The sequence below is a fragment of the Lepidochelys kempii genome, chromosome 1 (genome assembly GCF_965140285.1).
Source record: "Lepidochelys kempii isolate rLepKem1 chromosome 1, rLepKem1.hap1, whole genome shotgun sequence".
Classification (NCBI taxonomy): Eukaryota; Metazoa; Chordata; order Testudines; family Cheloniidae; genus Lepidochelys; species Lepidochelys kempii.
Genome location: NC_136380.1, coordinates 58,361,517 through 58,384,950, shown reverse-complemented (window position 1 = coordinate 58,384,950; position 23,434 = coordinate 58,361,517). Strand labels below are relative to the sequence as shown.

At 39.8% G+C, this 23,434-nt stretch overlaps 1 protein-coding gene across 3 annotated transcripts in view; it reads left to right on the top strand.

Moving 5' to 3' along the window:
* The window catches only part of CDADC1 (cytidine and dCMP deaminase domain containing 1), a 31,198-nt gene extending 8,455 nt beyond the window's left edge, over positions 1-22,743 (top strand). Inside the window, exons 2-10 of one of the 3 annotated variants that reach the window (XM_073343595.2) lie at positions 2,167-2,224; positions 3,165-3,259; positions 5,834-6,011; positions 6,677-7,255; positions 11,249-11,298; positions 13,112-13,278; positions 13,813-14,002; positions 15,213-15,264; positions 18,760-22,743. In XM_073343595.2, coding sequence (XP_073199696.1) covers positions 2,167-2,224; positions 3,165-3,259; positions 5,834-6,011; positions 6,677-7,255; positions 11,249-11,298; positions 13,112-13,278; positions 13,813-14,002; positions 15,213-15,264; positions 18,760-18,833 — 1,443 coding nt within the window. In that variant the 3' untranslated portion in view covers positions 18,834-22,743. Of the gene's footprint in view, positions 1-2,125; positions 2,225-3,164; positions 3,260-5,833; positions 6,012-6,676; positions 7,256-11,248; positions 11,299-13,111; positions 13,279-13,812; positions 14,003-15,212; positions 15,265-18,759 lie in introns of all 3 variants that reach the window. The other 2 variants (XM_073343615.2, XM_073343605.2) reach the window with 2 other exon arrangements.
* The last annotated feature ends 691 nt before the right edge of the window (positions 22,744-23,434 follow it).

Sequence of the window (23,434 nt, the reverse complement as noted above, 5' to 3'; positions counted from 1 at the left end):
AAGCTATCCATTGTGATACATGTTTTTGTTTACCATCTATAAGGAATATGTACTGGCTACAGGAGGGCTCTGAAATTCATAAATGCAATAGAAATATAGATTAATGGGATAAACTGTACAAGCCAAAATTACATGAAGAGTAGACCTATTTTACTGTTTTTCTTTAGAGAATGTGAGAACAGGAATTTCCTCACACTTGTTATATATTGCATAACTAGTGGGGGCCCGCAGGGATCAGTTCTAGGTCGGATTCTGTTCAGTATCTTCATCCATGATTTAGATAATGGTATAGAGAGTACACTTATAAAGTTTGCGGACGATACCAAGCTGTGAGGGGTTGCAAGTACTTTGGAGGATAGGATTAAAATTCAAAATGATCTGCAGAAATGGTCTGAAGTACATAGGATAAAATTCAATAAGGACAAATGCAAAGTACTCCACTTAGGAAGGAACAATCAGTTGCACACATACAAAATGGGAAATGACTACCTAGGATGGAGTACTGTGGAAAGGGATCGGGGGTTTATAGTGGAGCACAGGCTAAATATGAGTCAATAGTGTAACGCTGTTGCAAAAAAAGCAAACATCATTCTGGGATGTAGTAGCAGGAGTGTCGTAAGCAAGACGCGAGAAGTAATTCTTCCGCTCTACTCTGTGCTGATTAGGCCTCAACTGAAGTATTGTGTCCAGCTCTGGGTGCCACATTTCAGGAAAGATGTGGACAAATTGGAGAGAGTCCAGAGAAGAGCAACAAAAATGGTTAAAGGTCTACAAAACATGACTTATGAGATTGAAAAAATGGGGTTTGTTTAGTCTGGAAAAGAGAAGACTGAGAGGGGACATAACAAGTACATAAAAGGTTATTACAAGGAGGAGGAAAAATTGTTCTTCTTAACCTCTGAGGATAGAACAAGAAGCAATGGGCTTAAATTGCAGCACAGGAGGTTTAGGTTGGACATTAGGAAAAACTTCCTAACTGTCAGGGTGGTTAAGCACTGGAATAAATTGCCTAGGGAGGTTGTGGAATCTCGATCATTAGGAGATTTTTAAGATGCTGTTAGACAAACACCTGTCAGGGATGGTCTAGATAATACTTAGTCCTGCCATGAGTGCAGGGGACTGGATTAGATGACCTCTCGAGATCCCTTCTAGTCCTATGAGTCTATGATTGTTGCTGTAATGTGCACATATTACTTGTATTTGCATTGACTCTAATTAGCTCTGATGCTATTTATGATTCTTCTGTGGAGAGAACTCTAAAAACAAACTGTTGCTTTAAAAGGTCATTTTATTGTGTTGTATGCAAATGCATTTCTTTACCTAATTTACTAATTGTCTCTCTATCTTGGTTCACATAACAGCACCTATTGCTACAGTATGCAAATAACTCCTCCTTCCCCCCTCCCCCCCCCGGAGATAATCAACATGAAAATAGGCCACTGGTCTAATTGTTCTTCCTACTTTCCCTGAGATAGTTAGGGCTGTTTTAAAAATAAATAAATAAAAATTCTCTCTTCTGTCCCTTCTTGCTTTCACTTTTTTCACCTTCCTTGCTGTAGGTGTTAAAAACGATGGGGGAAAGGATTGAGCCTTGTGGGACGTCACAGGTGACTGCTCTGAAGTGTAGATGAGCATTTACTCATCACAGCTCTCCAAGCATCCCTAAAGGCGGGAATGGAGGCATATCAGAGCTGTTGTCTGAGGCAAAATAGTAGTGTGCTGTGCCAACTGTGTAAATGCTACAGACAGTCCCAAGACATCCTCCTATCTACGTATAGGGGGAGGTCATCCATCAGCACTACCAATACTGTATGTTCCAAGACCAGGCCTGGATATTGAATAGAAGGAGTCCCAGGTATTGGTGGTGGATAGGTGTGTTTGGAGGTGGCTCTTTCCTAATTTCATGGTTATCTTGATCAGAAATTGAATATTTCACACCAGGCTATAGTTTGTAAGATCTGCTGGATCCAAAAATGGTTTCTTGAGAATTGACCAAACTGCCCGGTACATTTGACTAGTTTCAGTGGTGGTAACGGTCTGTTACCCAGGAGCACCTAGCAACTCTGCAATCTTTCACCACTTGTTAAAGGCATGTGTCTGACTCTCAGGAAGTTATTTCTTTCAGCGTGTTTAATGTGCCTTTCTCCATGAATGTGCCGAATTCAGTGGGACTCAGTGTATGGTTGCTGCTCTCCACCCACAAGTGGGATGACTTCTGTGAAAAGTATGTTACCAGTTCCTCACGTTATACAGAGCTGGGTAGACAAAGCAATTTATGTTCCAGAAAAGTTCTGTGTAGTGGAATTTAGCCACAGCAATAGTAGAAGGAAAAGATCCACTAGGCTCTACACTGGCTGGTGTAGAATTTCTAGGAAATCTTTTTAGTTTATTTGCATCTAATCGTCTTTTCTGCCAAAATTTGTTTAATTTCCTTTTTGCTTCATTTGATGGAAATATCAGAAAAGTATAGTGGTCTGTGGGGCTGGTGTTGGGGAGAGGTGAATTTAGGCACTAGTATTGCTAGTGGCCACCGTGTGGTTATAATGCCTCACCAGCTCTTCCATTGCTTGGCCTATAGGACTAGGGAAAGTTTTTATGGTAATGTTTAGGTCATTAAAAGTCTGAAGGAATTCTTTTTTTTTTTTTTAAGTCAGTTTTTGCTTGTTTTTTGCTTTTCAGTTTTTAATATTAGGTGAAATTGCTCACTTTGTTGTTTTTCACTTTCAAGATCATACTGTTGCAATGTTTTGAATTTTAAATTCTGCATATTTTACTGTTTTTGCTTGTATATTAATGGAACCATTTCTTAGTATTTATTACACTTTATAGAAATACTCACTATGGTATTTCAATTTACATGTGTGTAAATTTAGAAACATATATTAAGTACATGCCAGTGTAAAACAGCTTACTACATTTTCTATAGAGGAAACATCAATATTAGTCATTGGCTTTATAAATGCTTGTTTTTACAAAATTTAATTTGGGGGCCAAATTTAAGTTGAAGATGACATTCAAGCTAAACTACCCTCCTGTGTGTATTAAGCAAAGTATTCCAACTTTTCTACCTACGCTATAGAACACCAGTTATGAGTCTTAGTCATTAAAACAATAAAAGATTTTTATCCGTTAATATTTATCTTTCATCTTTTTTCTGATGACAGGTCAAACACCAAGGCTTTCCAAAGTCAACCTTTTTACTTTGTTCAGTCTCTGGATGGAACTATTTCCCCCAATTGAGCAGCAAAAGAAATCACAGGTAAAAAATATTGCTTGTAGTTTTGTTGTTCTTCCTGAACAGATGCTAACATTTAGGCTGTGAATACACTTAACCAGACTGTTGTGTGTTATCATTTACACACATAATAAATACTTTCCAGGTACTTTTAAAAAGTACAAAAATTTAATTGATCATATTTCTGACCAGTTTTTCTTCTGTAGTAAATGGCAGGAGGAATAAAAGCAGAACCTGAAAGCAAAAATTTAAAACTGCTATCTATTCACCATCTAAACTTAAATGTAATTATATATTTTTGTTTTGTTTCTATCCGAACTTTGTTCAAACAATAGGATTATTGTAAAGGCTCTTCTGTCTAAGGTACTAATGATGCTATAGCAGAAAACAGTTGAAATGTCTTATGTTCTACAATAGATGAGTAAATCCAATCAGCAATATTAACTTTGGTCATATGATGTCCAGAATAAAAAATGGGGCCGAAACGCTAAAGAACCTCTTGAGACTGGTGGCCCCCTGTATTTTTCAGCGAATGTTACGATGTGTTGCCATGTGATGATTTCTTGAACTGTCTATACCTTACTCAGATGGTAAGATGGTATGGGGTGTATGCTGATGTAGTGTTATGGCAAACATTAGAAAAACATTATGATGTTGTTTGGAGTCTACATCCATGGATTTTCCTGTAGTCCTCCAAGCTGGCCTTAAAAACATGGATCCCATGGACAGAGCAGACTCTCTTTTTAAAACACACACCTTCTTGTATAGTTATAGGAAACTGTCATTTTAAAACCAAACTCTTGATTGAATGGAGCCATTTGAAATGTCCGTTTTTAAGGCTAGAATATCTGGGTGTTAGTGAAAAGGATCAACTGGTCTCCTGGATAACTAAAAGACAGTGATGCTTCCAATTCGAGGTGTCTTTTGTAAGCACCTTGTTACAGGGTTCTCTCTAAGCAATCCCTTTGGGATCAAGGATTTTGTTGCTCTTCTTTAAAAATAATTAACTTTTTATACGATGCATACCTATATGCCAACTGATGGAATCTAAGATAAATCTTAATGTACTCCTCTAGTCTAGTGCCAATACTTTAAATGAAGAAACAACATTTACACTTATGTAAAACTGCTTGAAGGGGAAACGGCATTTTGCACAATCTGAAAATAGAAAAGAATACAGTAAAATACAGCTCATGTATAAACTAGAACAGGAAAAGGAGGGTAAAATAAAAATTGGTAATAATTAGAAATCTGACCCAAGCCTCCCAGTTTAACTAACTTGCTGTTCTAGGGTATTCAAACCTACTCTCTGATTCTGCTTTTGATAGAGATATGGGCTTCTTATGAAGTTTGAACCCAAATTCAAACTTAGACAAAGTTACTAGAAGAGGGCAGGTGGTAGACAGCTACATGGGGCTGTACAAAAATCCCAGATACATAACTATCACTAACAATAGAATTTCTTCATAAATCTTAAGCAAATGTAGTCTTTCAGTTCTCACTCTTAGTAGCTGTAACACCATGATGGCCATTATTAGAAAAATCTAGGCTGTCTCCTATTTTTCCACAAACACAGATGATCCAGATGTAGCAAATGTTGCCTGCAATGTACAAAGGGCAGATTTGTCTTCCTGATTCCCCATGCAACCTCTATGGAGATTAGCCTCTGCAGATGAGGAGAGGCAGAACTAGTGTTGGAAGCTCAGATGTTCTCCAGCATAACTTCATCCTCAGTCCTGGGAGAATGCATAAGAGTGCTGAACTCATCAGCATTCTTACATGGAGGGTTCACTGTGCAACAGAGAGGATTCAAGAATGTAGGGAGTGACTAGGATTGGAGGCTGTACCCTGGCCTTTCCACACAGGTCCCTTGAGCCGTGGTTTCAGCTTCTGTGGCTAGAAGGGAGGGAGATGACTCTCACTCAGATGGAATCATTCAAAAGATACTGGCTGGAAATTTGTAGGATGTCTCATCCTCCATGTGGATTTTCAGGGGATAGTCTGCCCCAGAAAAAAAGACAGTAAAATTCAACATGTTTTGACTGGAAGTTTGATCTGTTAAATGAGTAGAATGACTAAAAAAAATTAACATTTACTTCCAAGACCTATCATGAATGGCACTGCCTATAGGAAATGTAACCAAGAGATGTATCTGCCTATTAATCTCAGAGAGATAAGGTGGGTGAGGTAATACCTTTTATTGGACCAACTTCTGTTGGTGAAAGAGACAAGCTTTCAAGCTACACAGCGTCGCAGCTAAATACAAGGTGGAACAGATTGTTTAGCATAAGTAATCCTCCTTGTATTTAGCTGTGACACTCTGCATACCTTTCCTAGACCTGAAGAAGAGCTCTGTGCAGCTCGAAAGCTTGTCTCTTTCACCAGTGGAATTTTGGTCCGATAAATCCACCTTCTCTCTCTAATATCCTGGGATCATGAAACATGTTATGACCATCACTTCATTACCATAGCCCAAAATGCAAAGAAGTCCAATGCTGCATGTAGATAAGTCCTTGCTTTGTGGAACAAAGAGTGAGCTATGGCATCATTATGAATTTTTAATTTGTAACAAATTAATAATGTACTTTTTTTATATAGGTAAAGAAGACTGGCCTGGTCGTAGTGAAAAATATAAAAATGGTTGGTCTGCATTGCTCCAGTGCAGACTTACATGCTGGTCAAATTGCTCTGATTAAGCATGGATCAAGGCTTAAAAACTGTGATCTTTATTTTTCCAGAAAACCATGTTCAACTTGTTTAAAAATGATTGTAAATGGTAAGTTACAGACTGTAGTATGGAAAAGGTAAACATGTTAATTTAGATGTTTTGCTACTTAGACTGATTGTATACGGAAAGCTCATACTCCCTGGGGATTGCCCCAGCACTGTATGTAAATGTTTACCTCATTGGTTTGCATAGTAAGCCTTGATATTTTCATTAGGGAAAACCAGTATTAAATGTGTCTATTCTGCAGTTGGTGATTCAGGAAGTGGGACTCTTTCCACTGAGCCAGTAGCCACTCAGTGTCTCAGGTACTGTTAAGTGGCACTGTGGTGTTCATTACTTCGTCAGGTGGTACAAGACATAGAAGTAGAGAGCTGCCTGAGGAGCTGCCCTGCCCTGCCCTGAGGAGCTTACAGTCTAGAAAACAATCAGCTTCAATCTATTGGAGATGGTGCATCTTGGCCTTTTGGCTGCCAGAACTGTAAAAGCATAATAGAAGCAAAATTAGCTAATCTCAGACACAATTAACCCCTTGATGCTGATGTTTGCCAGCACATATGATGCTCAAATACAGTTTGAAGAATGCCCACTCCTTGTTGTTAAAGGGGTCAAAACGCAGCATTCTATGGTAATATTTTAGAGTTAAGGTTATGAAAAATATTTTTAACACCAGTGTTTGCACACTTCCTGTTAACCATGTGTATCTTCTGTTCCAGCTGGAGTGAACAGAATTTCTTATTGGCCTGCAGATCCTGAAATAAGTTTGCAGAATGAAGCCTCCAACCCTGCCAGTACTGAAGATGCAAAGCTAGATGCCAAAGCAGTAGAAAGATTGAAGTCAAATAGTCGAGCTCGTGTGTGTCTCTTGCTTCAGCCTTTAGTGTGTGATATGGTGCAGTTTGTAGAGGAAACCTCCTACAAGTGTGATTTCATTCAAAAAATTGCAAAAACTCTCTCTGGGTGTAACACTGACTTTTATACTGAGTGTAGACAAGAAAGAATAAAGGAGTATGAAAGTTTATTCCTAATTTCAAATGAAGAAATGCACAAGCAAATATTGATGACTATGGGTCTGGAGAACCTCTGTGAAAATCCGTATTTTAGCAATCTTAGGCAAAATATGAAAGATCTTATCCTGCTTTTGGCCACAGTAGCTGCCAGTGTCCCTACTTTTGGCCACTTTGGATTTTATTGTAATGGATCACAGCAGACAAATGAAATGCACCATCAAAGCTTTCCCCAAGAAATTGCAAGGCACTGTATGGTACAAGCCAGGTTACTGGCGTACCGAACTGGTGAGTTTCTATTTGAATGGGAGAAAAACCAGTTGTGGTGATCATGGGACTAGAAGTCAGGATCCCTGGTTAAATTCCTGGCTGTGCCAAACACTTCCCATCTGACCTTGGGCAAGGTACTTACCTGCTCTGTGCCTCAGTTCCTACATCTGTAAAGTGGAGATACCACTTAGAGTGCCTCACAAGGGGCCTTCATTAATGTTTGTAAGGAGCTTTGAGCTCTTCAGATGGAAGGAGCTCTCACAGTGCAATTATTATCCAACACTGGCAAAGCCTCAGCCAGCTCGTGCACCCCTATCTCAAAGATTATGACATTATTTAATTTATTGGAGCCCCTGCAAGATCTTTTATATACAAACACTAGGTGTCACCTGTTGACAAAAAGGTGATCGGTTGGCATTTTGGTAAGCATGGTATATACACTTAAATAGAAAATAATAGTAAACAGAAATAGAGATGCTCTTCCATATCTGTTCATTACCCAGCAGCAGAATACTAGTTAGTTTTGTCACAGCATTTTCCTGTTCCCATTGTTTAGTAGTGATAGTCATTACATGCTTGACACCTGACCGTTTCCTACTTGCAAAGATTCTGGTGTTTTGAAGAACAGAATACTTTTTTTTTTTGGTAGAGGACAGGCTATGAATTGACTTCGGCCTACTTTTGATACCAATGATTTCTAATCCACTTATTCTCTAGTTAATTAAATAATGGCAGACTTGTGCAAATTCCCCTATTAGAAACTAAAATTCTTTGAGCTATTATGCAGGACTCTGAGAAAAGATATATACTCTACATGATACCCCTTAGGAAGCTTAAAATTGACAATACTTTCCTTACTCATTTTTTTTGCTTCCTTCATGTTGGTTAGTTACTATGTTTGCCAGTGTTGTTTTTATTTTTCCATTAATAAATAGTGAAGCATTTGTTTGAAAAATCCATCCAAAATTGGTTAGATTTTTTTTCAAATACTTTAAAATAGGTCAAATATAACAGATTGTTTGTTCTATTGAAAAGGGATGTAAGTATATCCCTTATATTAATATATCCTTTTCCTTGGCCTGCACATTTAAAGTTTTGAAGTATTGTATGCATCACATTCCCTAGGACATACCTAGCAATAAGAAACTTTTACATCCTGTATTTTGTTAAGAGAGCTCATCACATTTAGAATCCTTTCTCTTTCCCCCTGTGACATCTATCACATCATTAGTCCCCATGAGTCACTGATGTGATTAAGGTGAAAATGGGTACTGACTCAGATGTTTGGTTTTCTGGAGCAAAGTATGTCACGCTTTAGGGTTATTTCACAGTGTGTATGCATTGGTACTAGACAGCCTAAATGGCTCCTAGGACTGAGGACAAAGGGTGGAGGAAATCTTAAGTCATACCACCTTTAACCTGTGGATCTTTCATCCAGCCTCCTGTTCCTTGCTATTTCTAGGTTTCCTTAGCATGCAAGAGACCTCAGCATAAGTCTTGGGTTTTGTACATAGGATTGGCTTCAAGAAGCACAAGCTATTCATTCTTCCTGGCATCATACACCATAAGCCCCTAAATCCTCTACAATCTGTCACCTGCACAGTTGAGAGCCACAAAACATACAGTGTATGCATTAACGTATTTGTGAAAGTCCTGGAAAATTGGGCAACTGTCAGAGGTCTTGATAATGTGGTCATAATTAAAGTGTTATATTAAATAAATGACATGCAAACCACAGGAAGATCAGTGGAGGAGGACATAGATGCCCTGGCTGGCACTATATAATTTTTATACAAACGGTATTTCCCATACTTCCTTCTGCAGGTAAACCACTGCTCCCCAAGACCAAATGCAGCACTGACATAAGCAAGTGTAACTTCTGTCTAAGTTAATGGGCACTCCAACCATGTACAGCTGGGCAAAATTTAGTTAATTATTCCAGCCTTTCTTCTAGGGAATCTGAGGCAGATTTCTGGTATTTGCATGTAATTGGGCCCAGAAAGGTTTAGAAAGTTCCTCTTTTGTCTAGTTCCTGATTATCCTCAAAGAGGCTTTTGTGCCTCCAGAACAGCAGGAGGAATTCCTTCCAGAAATCTGTCCTTTCTTACAAGTGACTGGTGGCACTTCTGCAAAAGCAAAGGAATTTCATTCAACTCAGATCGATAAACAAAAATTGTCAGCTGGTGATCAACTCTTCCTACACTTCCAGCACCAATTTTTGAATTGATGAGTGATGTGCATATAGCGGTGTGGGCTTGGGATGCTGTTCGGGGTCTGGCCATCTGTCTGCATGTTTCTCAATAACCATAAAATTGGGAAATCTCTGAGCATGATAGGAACTAGCTAACAGGAACTCTTCATCCCTATGCCCACAGCAAACGTGGCATCCATGCGTCTTATATCCTTTCAACCTGCTCTGGAGCCGTAATGAAGAATTTTCTTTAAATTACATATTTTTAAAGCTCCCACTCTAGCTCTCTTGCCTCCCTCTGAAAAATTGTATTTCCTTAAAGTTCCAATTCTGCCCTCAGTTACAGTTGCAACTTTAAGTCAAGGGGATTTGCTGGGTGCTAAGCACTTTGAAAACCGGACCATTTCTTTAGATGTCTTAACAAAGGTTTTGAAGTCTGGCTTTATGCTTTTTGCTTATCGTGCCCTTTGAAGGAATGCTCATTTTGGAAAGTTAGGAGGCAGGGTTGGCACAGAATAGAGAGAGAAAAGGATCAAAGTAGCGCATGCCAGGATAAGTTGAGGCAACTCCCTGTTAACCTGGTGATGACTCAAGCCTGGGCTGCCTAACCCTTTAGACTCCGTTTTAGACCACAGTATGATGACCACCACCTAAAACAGAGAGAATCATCCAAGTTATCTAAACAAAGAGCACTGATTGGTTCAGGTAAGGGGGGGATAAAACTTGAGGAAGAAGGTTTACAGCCACAAATTGTTCTTCTGTTTTACCTTTATTAACTGAAGATATTTGTCTGGATAAGTGTTTATTATGTCCAGTCCAGCTTGTCCTGTTTAGGCCTGCAGTGACATCCTAATCCTATGTTAACTGATATTGAAATAAAGCTGAAGCATGAGTTATACCATGTGGTAAAGAAGGGATACAAGGAAGGAGAACAATTCATGCTGGCTAATATATAGAAATAACTAAGAAAAACATGTAAATAATTTGTAAGACCTGGTAAAAACATTTCCTTGGCAGGAAAGTCCCCCTGTAAATGATTTCTGAATTCTGCATGGCACAAAGAATGCTGGGAGATGGTTAATTGGAACAGCACTGGTTGAAGTGTTCTGTACTGAAAGCCATAATATTCTTTACCACCGTAGAACACCCCATTTTTAACCAGTTAAAATAACTTAAATGAACGTTCTGTTCATACTCCTGCATAGTGTGCAAGAGAGAGCCCACCAAATTCTATTGTACTAGAGCTTGATTCTGTATGTGGCTATTAAAAAGTTTGTCTTTAAATAAATTTTTGATTAATTTATTTAGGTTTTTTTTCTTTTTTAAGTTTCCAAGTGATCTTCTGCCATCCATTAAACTCCTTGGTGCTATGGGCTAGATTCCCAACACAAAGTCCTTTGCTTTGCGTAGGGTGGCCAAAGCCAATCACAAAGCCACTAGTATTTCTAGATAGCTATCTTCTTAGAACACATTGCCTTAGTAGTATCTAATAGCTGTCAAAAGAGACCCAATGCTTATATTTCTCCACATTGTAAAGTAATTAAATTATTTAGTCAGCTAAGGTGTCGGGGAAAAGACACAGGCCTGAATCAGGAGGACTGCATTCTGTTCCAGTCTTTGTCATAGACTTGCAAACCTTTGGTAAGTTTCTTAATCTTTCTGTGCCTCATTTTCCCTATCAGCAAAGTGGAGCTAATACCTCTCACATGTGCCATGAGGTGTCATTCCTTAATTGTTAGGTAATGCTTTCAGATTTCCAAATGGAAGTTTTCTACAAAGTTTTCTATTACTTATTACTACTTATACATTCTATATTTTAGAGGATCACAAAACGGGTGTTGGAGCTGTTATTTGGGCAGAAGGAAAATCTGTGAGTATGGAAAAATTGTCACTTTGTCTCGCCCTGCAGTTTGTACACTTTAATTTTGCTCAACATTGGCTATATTACTTTGTAAAAGAAAGGTGTTTGTGCATTATGTTATTAAAAATTGCATTTTTTATTCTCGGTAACCCTAAATTAACTTTTGGTTGATAATTAGGCTGTCAAGATGGATTAGTATGATTGAGTTGGTAAATACCACAATGTTTGTGCCTAGCTTCTCATCTTTTAGACTCCATAGTAACAGAATTACGGTCATTCCAGGTGTCCTAGCTACAAAACTTTGCCAGTACTACTAATCCAGCAACATGTGCTGTTCAACAGTGTCACTATTCAGTTCTTTGCCCCTAGAGAAGTCAAAGGGCAACAGTTTACCTGACAAATCCTTGTTTGTTGTAACTGTAGTTGATTGAACATTTTGCAGCAAATGTTGTTTGACCATACCTTCTTTGGCTCAGAGTGGGCTTTGAGGGAATAGAAAAATGCTAAAACAAGGCATATCCTAATGTGCAGCATTGACTTATAAATGGTAAACCTAAACAAAATGCATTCATATACTGAACTATACTGTTGTGATGTAACAACTGGATGCAGTGCTGGATGTAGCAGAATGACAGGTTATTTTACTTCTGTGGAAAAGGACAAGGATCTTAACTAATTGTAGACCTGTCTCTCTGCTATTTCTCCTGCTTCAACTTGCTTTCTTGGTTCTAGCTGCTCTTTAGGGGAGCAGTACTTTTTGAGAACCACATCTATTTTAGTGACTAATTAATTAATTAATCTGCTGAGCAAAATAAGGACTGGAACCTGAATTTGAGCCACAGAACTTTAGCCTCAGATTTTATGCCTTGGTTCCTCACATGGCACTAGAAAGATAAATGTAAAGTGTTATTACTCTCCTTTTCTTTTCATGCCCAGGCATAAACTTCTTTATGCTAGAGTTCATTTCGTAGGTCTTTTCCATTTTTGATTATTCTTACTCTATTAAGAGAGGTAGTGAGTCCTCCTGCAAGTACAAGATTATTCTATGATGTATTGTCTAGCACTCGGTTTGGATTATTTCATTCTGGTCATCAGATACTTACAGTTGTACCACAAACTTTTCTAGCTTCAGCCACTAACTTCTTTAATATATCAACATGTCTGCCATCTGATAGATCTCCATGCAATGGCAAAATACAGGCTTTTGCATCTCGAGCTCACCCTGTAGCTGCTCTTTCCTGCTCTCACACATTGCAATGTGGCTTAATGACTTAGTCATTCATACTTTTTGTTGCCCCATCAGTACTGCTTACAAGGAGAAGTAGCCAATGAGAACAACTTACATTATTTATTTCGTTCGTGTTATAATGTGACCGTCCAGTGCCATGGATGGAGGAAGAGGGATGGCACTGGATGGTCACATTATAACACGAACAAAATAAATATATATAGAACCCCCACCGTCACACACACACAATATACCGCTAGTGAAAGCCCAGCTTTAATTCATAAAAAGAAAAGGAGTACTTGTGGCACCTTAGAGACTAACCAATTTATTTGAGCATGAGCTTTCGTGAGCGAAGTGAGCTGTAGCTCATGAAAGCTCATGCTCAAATAAATTGGTTAGTCTCTAAGGTGCCACAAGTACTCCTTTTCTTTTTGCGAATACAGACTAACACGGCTGTTACTCTGAAACCTTTAATTCATAGTTTCTACAACTCAGAACTTGAACACTGAATTAAATATAGGTATATTGGGCAGCGCCCTGCAGATGTTTAAATAGACTGAATATTAAATCAAACTTGATGGTTCACTTTTGCAGAGCTGTGATGGAACAGGAGCCATGTATTTTGTAGGCTGTGGTTATAATGCCTTTCCTGTTGGATCCGAATATGCTGATTTTCCACACATGGATGATAAACAAAAAGACAGAGAAATCAGAAAGTTCAGATACATCATACATGCTGAGCAGAACGCCTTGACATTCAGGTATATGAATCTATTATTTTAATATCAGAAAGGAAAAAGGCAGTTCAGAAATGAACAACTGATAAATGCAGAGCATGACATGATTATGAAAGGTGCTATGTACAATCAAACTACTCATTTAAACGTGATGTAAAATTTGAACATTCACAGGTAAAGTAGGTACTGCGAATTCTTGAAAACTGTGAATGACTTGACTTACATTATTCATTCTTGTGTGTGTGATGGGTAGCAATAAAACTCAACAGTCACCATCTCTGGTACCTGTAATAACCACATTATTGTCCTGAAATGAAACACTGCAGAATGGCAAATACTGAGTCTTTAACAATGGGGTGTGTGTCATTCAGATAGCAAATCCTAACCAAATGTGTCCTCTTGTTCCCATGTGCTTTAGTAGGAATAACAATCCTGCTCCAAAGAGCAGATTATAATATGATTAACATAATTTCTTTGCTCACTCACATGAGCCTAAATTACCACCATTCAGAATTGTCGAGGTTTTTAATTTCAGAATCTTTTTCTGACAACTTGTAGGTGTCAAGAAATAAAACCAGAAGAAAGAAGCATGATTTTTGTGACAAAATGTCCTTGTGATGAATGTGTGCCTTTAATCAAAGGTGCTGGCATCAAACAAATCTATGCAGGAGATGGAGATGTTGGAAAGAAGAAAGCAGACATATCATACATGAAGTTTCGTGAACTTGAAGGCATAAGCAAATTTACAGTAAGTGATAGAACTTACAGAATTTTTTTAAAAAATCGTTTACGTGTACTGCAATGGTAGGAGAGCTGTGGAGGTGGGATGTAGAAGTTCTACCATCATGTTGCCTAATCCTGCTTGGAGCAAGGTTCAAAGAGATGGTAGGAAAAATTCCTGCACTCTGTCTACACTGGTCTACATTGCTGTGCTAGTGTGAGAACCATGATTGGAAAAGTGCTAGTGTAGACAAAGCTTCCGCTACAGTTTTTGCAATTGGAGCATTTTGCAGTTAATAGCCCATTTTTAAAAACCCTCTTGCCACTTGACCAGATTCCACAAGCTCCGACAGAATCCTCTCCTGCCTTCGGTAGCTTGGAAGATCAGTTTGCAATGTAAATGCTTTTAGGTGTGTCTGGGAGATTAAAATGGGACATTCTTAAGTATATAAGGTCCCTTCTTCAACCCTCCCCACAAAATCTGGGTTTTCTGTAACAGGCTGGGAGCTGAGGAAAATATCCTATATGACACACTCTGCTCAAGATTCTAATCTTCAGTATTTCGTTACGAGTGCAGTTGTCCCCTCTGCTACCATGTGGGGAGGCCAGGGCATGTGCACATGGAGTAGATGTACAGAAGAAAGAGAAGGGCTCTGTGGCATGCTCCCCTGATCCTTTGAAAGCCTGTCTAAAGGGACGATATATGGTATATACTCTGCAAAGTGAAAGGGGCAGGCCAAACACAGAGCTGGGGGTATCTCCCGACAAAGTTTTCCCTGAAATAAGATTTGCTAACTCCGTTGGTATTTTTGTATGAAGTGACCTCCTCCAAACCCTCCCCTTCATATACTGGGGTGGGGTTGGAGGTATCCACTGGAAGGGCCCATTCAAGAACATAGCTCTTGGAGAAGTCACTGTGCATAGGGTGGAAGATGGATCTAAGGGCCTGTTCTGAGGCACTGAGCCTTGTAGGTGTTCAAGATCATGGATGTTGGTGCAACTCTTCCATGCAGGCAATTCCGCCTCACAAGTGGAAGTTGTGGCCACACAGCTTTAACAGAGCAATAGTTTTTTCCTTCAAAAGGTGACGTGTGAAAAGAAAGCAAACCTTGTTAGTAGTTTTATAGTGTCAGAGGAGCTCACACCCTTAAAATGAAGTGATGTCCCAAACATCCTCTTCCTCCCCATTGTTTGTTTTTGTCCTCTAGAATAAATGAAACTTTTTTTCTTTTTCACAGTGGCAATTAAGCCCATCCCACACTGGTGTTCATGAGCCCACAGCCAGAGAAAGTAAGTATTTGCAGTTACAGGTTGTAGGTAATTACATGCAATAAATACAACAGACTTCGAAAACAAACCCTGAATTCTTGCAAGGTTATAGCTCACTTTTTAAATTCTGACAGAGACAACATGCTTATTTAAACTTTCAACCAGATACTAGTGGTGAGTATAAAACTTCAGTATTCACTAAAAAAATTACCAAAGCTGGCACCCTCCACACCACATAAATATCCAGTAGTGCTTTATACAGGTACGTAAGTTATCCATAGTATCCTAGTTGTAGCGCTGAAGAATCCATCCTATTGGAAGGGTTTTTGAAAAGCCTTCAAGTGACTTGGAGCACAAGTGCCAGTGACTTTCAATGAGGTGTGGGCTCTGAAGTCACTTAATGCTTTCAGGTTTCAGAGTAACAGCCGTGTTAGTCTGTATTCGCAAAAAGAAAAGGAGTACTTGTGGCACCTTAGAGACTAACCAATTTATTAGAGCATAAGCTTTCGTGAGCTACAGCTCACTTCATCAGATGCATATTGTGGAAACTGCAGCAGACTTTATATATACACAGAGAATATGAAACAATACCTCCTCCCACCCCACAAAGAAAAGGAGTACTTGTGGCACCTTAGAGACTAACCAATTTATTAGAGCATAAGCCTGTAGCTCACGAAAGCTTATGCTCAAATAAATTGGTTAGTTTCTAAGGTGCCACAAGTACTCCTTTTCTTTTTGCGAATACAGACTAACACGGCTGTTAACTCTGAAACCTCTCATTTTCATTTCATTTAATGGCATTTGGTCCCCAGATCACTGAATATGAGCTGTTTCCCACTGCTTCAACCCCAAGCAAGTGTATCTGCCAAGCGAGCAGCCACTTTCCGAAGACAGGAATTAAGTCACAGTGTCATGCTAAGCCCTTTCTGCACTAGGGGAAATGATCCACTGCAACAAACTAGCATCAGCTGTTAGGCCTTGGAATGCCTCTGAATCAGATTTGGAAATGGTGTAAACAGAGCCAAAATATTTGTAACACCCAATGCAGAAGGCATGCTAGATACCTTATTCCACCCAATTACTGTTATCATTGTGGGAACCACGCTGCTATCATGGAACTAGATGACACTTTAAAATATTCCTTCCTTCAATTTGACCCTGCACCTCGTCGTGGAGGGCCTCACATTACCCGTCGTACTCCAGACTACTTTCTATAAACATCTCCTCACACCGCCCTTTGTAGGAGGAAGTACACTTGGCATTTTAAAAAAGCAACAATAATTTACACATTTCTCTAACAAACTGGGATCTATCTTGGCCTAAAACCCCCCATCATGGACCAAAATGTGCCATACTGAGGATGAGCATTTAGCACAATTTGAGACTGAATTCAGTACAACACTATATATTTTATAACAATCAGTCCAACAGTCAGTTTGCCTGCTGTATTTGTAGTAATTGTTCCAGTGGGTAACTGGGAACATCTTGACCCAAAGTACTGAGTCTGCATACGAAATACACAGCAAGGAGTTTCACTGATTGTTTCTGGTCTGTGAGAGGCCACAGAGCACTGGCTAAACTTCAGCATGCAGTGAGGTCCGTGTGAAATTTGGGATCAATTGTCAGGGCACTCTCTCCTTTGGTTGTTTGGTCAGGAATTCTGAGGGTATTTCATCAGATATTACATGGGTGTTCACTAATCACTGCAGAATACTAATAACTAAACTATTTTCAACCCTAGCTGAGGAGAGGTGCATAAGGTCCCAGTGCTTGATGGCTGTTGTCAACAGGTCATTTTCCAAATGTTTATTCCTTTAATGTGGTGCCCTTGAGTTTTTAACCGTCTCCATTCTGGGCCACTCAGTATACTTACCTCACAATGGCTGTGCTTAAGTGGAGTATGCTCCTCCATCTGGGAAAGGTGCTCCCTTATCCTTGCTGAAACTGAATGCACTGCCTCTGTTTTCAGCCCAAGGTACGAGAATCCTAACCTGCTGTGTGCACACACAACGCTGTCTGTCCTAAAGTAGAATAAATATTTTAATTAATTGATTGTAGTTTTAAACTCCCTGTAATCTCCGAACAAGTATTCGCAGCTGGGAATGTGGCAAGGGGGTTGACCTGTGCCTTCCCTGGGAAGTTGGAGTACATATAAAAGAGGAAGACCTGGGTAGGCCCTGGATCCAGACTCAGACCCATGTGTTACAGCAAATAAAAAAGGATAGACTTTGATTTAGAGCTCTCAACTCCCATCACTGGGTGCTAATGCCTATCCTGAAAAATGCAACTTTAAGCGAAACAATGTTAAGTGAATCCAATTTCCCCATAAGAATTAATGTAAATAGGAGGGGTTAGGTTCCAGGGAAATTTTTTTTTTTTTGGCCAGACAAAAGACCCGACCCCCCACACACACTATAAGTTTTAAACAGACAATTTAATACTGTACACAGCCATGATGATTGTGAAGCTTGGTTGAGGTGGAGGAGTCAGAGGGTGGAATATTTCCCAGGGAATGCCTTACTGCTAAACGATAAACTAGCAGTTAGCTGAGCCCTCAAGGGTTAACTCGTTAATGTAGCCTCACACGCTATAAGGCAGCATGAATGGAGGGACGGGAAACACTATGGCAGACAGAGACATACACCGTGTGTGTGTGAGTTTCCACTTTAGGTACGCTGACCCCATTCTTAAGTACACTGCCTTGTTAAGTCAATCAGCAAGCTGAGACCGCTGCTACTGCCGGGAAGCTCCCTCCATTCTGAGCCCTGTCGTATGTCTCCCCTGCTCTATGGAGATGGGGTAAGCAGGATGCAGGAGCAGGGGAGAGAGGGACACCCTGACATTAGCCCCCATCTTCTCCCCCCCCCCTCCGCCACAGCAAGCAGGAGGCTCGGGGAGTAGCTCCAAGGCAGAGGGTAGGAGCAACACATGGCAGTGGGGGAAGGGACAGCTGAACTGCTGGCAGTCAATAGCCTGCTGGGCGGCTGCTGCACAGGGAACTTAGGGGAGCGGGGAGCTGATGGGGGGCTGCCGGTCCACCCCGGTTCCAAGCCCCCACCAGCTAGCTCCACAGGGCTGCTCTTCCTGCAAGCAGTGGACAAAGCAGGCGGCTGCCAAACGACGTTATAAAGGGAGCATTGCGCAACTTTAAATGAGCATGTTCCCTAATTGATCACAACATAACAATGAAACGACGTTAACCAGGATGACTTTACGTGAGGAGTTACTGTACAAACAGCATGTGCTGGCATGTCACCAGCATTCTTTCAGTGGACTAATAGCTGTGTAATTCTCAGTTGCCTGATACTTTATATAGGTATCTCTTAGGGTTTGAGTCTGCTTAACTATCCCCAGAGACAAGGGGGTGAACTAATATCTGTTGTTGGACCCACTTCACCATCTTGTCTCTCTGATATACTGGGACCAGCATGGCTACAACAGCACTGATATGGTCACATGATACATTTGAGTGTTTAATGTATATTTAACATTCTCTTATAACATCTTGTGTTTTAGATGGCGTACAGAAAACAAAATCACTAAATGAACAGCAGCACCAGAGCAAGAAGCTCTGCCTTGGAAACCATTGAGTAACTAAGCACAAAACAAGCGAGATCTCTGCAGATTCTCCATAGCACTTTTATGTTTGTACTAACAAATAAGGATGGGGTTTATTTATTAATTGCTTAAAAAGAGATTTTTAGAATAAGTTTATTTATGATGTCTTAAATGTTTTATAGAAGTTTTAATTTAGATGTTTATGAAAAGAATTCCTAGAAAAATGCTGCTTATTATCATATACAAACGAATTTGTTGGCCACCACTAAGATTGCTTTGCTGGCTGGTCATTGTTAATAAAAATTCAGATCAGTGGACTGGAAACTAGCTCATTGCTCATAGGACAGAAGAATTTTGGGGAAAAATACCAAAATGAAATCCACTTGGCTTGCAGGAATGGATTGCCGTTCTTCAGGCAATCAGAACACAGCTTTTCAGAAACTGATTGTCCACATGTTCTGCTTGTGGAAATACCACAGCAGACAGGATTTGTAGACAGTAACTGTAATTCTGTTGCACTAAAGTAGGTTTCATTTTGATTTTCTATCCTCTGGTATAAGGGCTATAAAGTCATTGAATGTCCTCATTAGATAAATGACTCCCAGATAAACCTTAAAGTGTTTTTGATAAACTTCTCTCTACAATAGCAGCAGGAGTTGCTATTCTGTGGCAGCGTTCTCTTGCATTGACTTTTTTTGTTATGGATGCTTTTAAAAATGGACTTCAGTTGAATACTCCTGTACGGAGATCAGTTTGTCACCGTTTAAAAACTGGAGCTAGTTGATCTCATATGTGACACTCTGTACCTTGTGTACAATACATAGGGATGCTTGGCTCTTAGGCCACACAGGAAGAATTTTTTAAGATGTCATTAACAATATCTTAGAACAGTCATTGTCCTATAGGAAACTCACTGGCTAAATTACCAGATTTCCTTCTGTCCCTTGTTAGACAGGAATGATTTCTCGTAGAGACCAATACTATATTGATGATTAAAACTGGAGAATGGAAAGTGTATTAGAAACCAGACTGAATTTACAAGCTCATCTCACTAATGGCTCTGAGGTGGCACTGTGTACAGTTACCAAGGGATAGGTGTTTGCACTCTGTCAGAATACAAGGGCATCCTCAATTTTTTGGTCAGAGGTTAACCCCACCCCCCATCCAAGCTACATTTGCTGGTTTTGAACATGACTTGACTGACAGTTGGTCCAGATGTCCCAGGAATCCCTCTCCCTTCACTCCCTCCTGACAGGCTCCCAAGTGTAAACTCCTAAAACCTCTCCCTCCTATTGCTAGCAGGGTACACAAGTGGCTTCCACCAAAATGTAACCGCAGTTCACTAAGTAGTGGCTCCTCATTTCCGTGCAAACCCAGCAGGAGGGCAGGTTCCCAGGCTGGAAATGCAAACTCAAGTGTCTCTCTGCTGATCGTGACTAGACTCTGGGGGCAGCCAAGGCTTTTAGAACAAGTGCAGTACTGGAAACCTATGTCTTTGTTCAGAGACTACTTTCTTGTCCAGCAGTAGCACTATGATCTCCACTATAACTACGCACATGACGCCGGATAAAAACCTTGGTACGCTCTCAAATAGCAGTGAAACGGCAAAGCAAAGCCATGCACGCCAGTGATTTCAATACTGTCTGCATCTGCTCTTCTCTGTTACTGCTTTCCAGCTTCCCTGGTGAAGTGTAAAATACCCAGGACCCTTCAGCTATCATTTTGCCTACAGTGGCAGCCGTATATAGAGTCTCATAAATTCTTGGTCTTTCTAAAAAGTTAGCGTGCTGGTAGACAGGGCTGACCAGACAGTAGGTGGTTTAGCAGACGTCTGTCATGTAACGCATCTTTTATTGAGAGGCTTTTGTGTCATTGTTACACGGTTTGGCAGAGGGTCCCAAGTCTTAATCTTCATGGCTGATGGTTAAAGTCTCTAGGATCTGATTCTAGATGCGCAGAGTTGCTGCCTGTGAATCCCGAGGTGCAACATGTTGCTGTGATTCCTTATGGGCTTGCGGTGCCTGCTTACTGCTAAATGCCTGGGACCTATGGTCTGGGGAGCTGGTGCAGAGCCTTTAGGGATCCTTTACATGGATATGTAGTTTGAGTCACAGTCTAGCCCTCAGTGGAATAGCAGGAGCTGCTGTTTCCCTTCAGCCTGTTTAAATTTCTTTTAAAAAAAATACTCTGGAAGCTGTCTGATGCTAGATGACGTCAGTGTGTTTTGGGTGGAGAACATTCTGCCCCTAACGTCTGTGTGTTGAGTAACGTCCGTGTGCTGCTGCAAGCGTTAGTGCATTTCAGGTTTAAGATGTTTACAGCTTCGTTGCCAGACTCTTGGCGAGTGATCCCATTGAAGCCAACTTCATTGTAAATAATGGTAGCAGAATCTAGGTCTTAATGAGAACTTTGAAACCATGCTAACGAGCGAGTGCGACAGTTACGCAGAAGGAAGTCCATGACCTGAAATGACTTGCCTGTCATTGTGCCACTCACTGTGTGCACTTCCATGCACTAGGATAAACCAGAGGCCTTGCTCTTGTGCCTGGATCTGCACAGATGAATCTCTGTGCCTGCATCTAGCCCCTGTGGCTTCAGGGGGCCTGCACAGATCCAGTTGCAGCACTGGAGCTAAATTAGGTGAGCAAAATTTGACCCAAACTCTTAACCCATCTTTTCAGCATACGATGTTGTACTAAAATATTCTGAAAACAGTAGCCAGTATTCCAGTGAAAACAGATTCTCTTTTAAACCATGGGTAGTCCATTTTAAATTAGTCTTGGGACATTCTTTACCCTTTTGACATGTTTAAATTAATCTGAAGTATTCCTTTGTATTAAAGGGACACTCTCCAGGTTAGTACAGTAAACAAAGAAATTTGAACTTCCCTTTTCCCTAATCTATTTGCAAACTTCATGTAATTCTTTACATGCATTTTTTTCTGTAGCTAATGGTCTGATGTTCCTTCAGGTTTTATACAGACTTCACAAGTAGCTGAGGATTTGTTAGTAACCCTACAATAATAAACTAGTATGTTCATGGGATGACTCATATATTTTTGTAAGTAAATAGATTTTGTGTCTACCATTGAAGCGGCTGTTATAAACTGTAAGGAACAAGGGTCTGATGGTTATCACAATATAGGCAAAGAGAAAACGCATCAAAAGATGCATTCTTTGACAGTTCTTTTAAAATAAAACTTCAAACGAAGACTTGTCTGAATCATGGTGGAGGTTTATACTTCATCAGTTCTTTTAAATTTTAAACCTTTATTTTTGTAAAAATTGCTTTTAAAAAGGGGAATTATTCTGGATTATTTGTACAGATTTTGTTGCGAAAAGGTTGATGGTGACATTTTATAATTGCTTTCAACACAGTGTGTGGGGGGGGCCTGAATTTCTACAGTGTTCTATCCGATTATTGCTACCGCCCAGACTCACCTGAAGCTCTCAATATTTTGAAGAGTCTGGTCTTGCACATGTAACTCCATTAAAGTTCTGCACATAGGACTGGACCCTTACCTTGGCTTTTAGCTACAGTGTGTCCCCAACTCACTTTGCCTCTCAAATCATGGCCCATTTAGATGCTGCTGTGTGCTTTATCTGTTGAAAGATGCAAGGAACACTGTGATGTTTCCTACAGCATTTACTTGAGCATGTATGCAAATAATTTTCTCTGTTGTCCTATGTAAAGATATAACTTTAGCACATCCGCTCTTTAAATTAAAAAGTGTTGTTTTACATTTTATATTAAAGTGTGAAACTTCTACATATGTGGGGTTTGTTTGGTCCTTTCAGTTCATGTGAGAACAAATATATTGAAAATGTTAAATATCAGTAACTTGTCTCTACGATGTGATGAGAATTACAGAAATTATCATTCTTGGTGTCTGTCTTATAGCAATACATGGTTTTTTTTGCTAATAAATTACTCTAAAGATAAGGATTGAAGTGTTTTCAGGTGGCTTTGGCTTATTAAGAACAGTATTAATGCTTTGAAATACATGCACTTCTTTATTTGCTAAATATAAAGCTACATTTGGTGAAATATTCATCCACAAAACCTGGTTCTATGGCCATTTTGGGTTTGAGTGAGGCATTTATGGCATCATAATGACATCGGATGCTGGCACAACTTAGTGGTTCGGCTCTGCGCACGTGTGTCTGTGTGCGTGTGCGGGCATATTTTATACACTGATGCTTCCACCTCCCGAGATGTTAAAATTCTCCATTTCATTCTAGACATCACACCAGAGAGTCAAAATTCTTTCCTCTGTTCTGCATCTGTTCCCTCCTTCCTGACCAAGTTGGGTGACCTCCCTCGTTCAGCATGTGAAGTCCACAGCTGTGATGAGGAAGAGTAAAATAATAGAAGCAGCACTGGCTTGATTGCAAAAGTGTGATTTAATCCCAGTCTAATGAAATTTTAATTTTAAAAAATACACTTGTATAACAAAAGGCAGAAAGGACAAACCAAGAGACAAATACCCTAGACTTATATCTTTCAAAGTTAAATCTTCTTTCAGAGTTTGAGAATTTTATTTTTAAATGAACATATTGATATAGTCAGGGAGACTGTTAGTAAAAGGTTTCAGAGTAACAGCCGTGTTAGTCTGTATCCGCAAAAAGAAAAG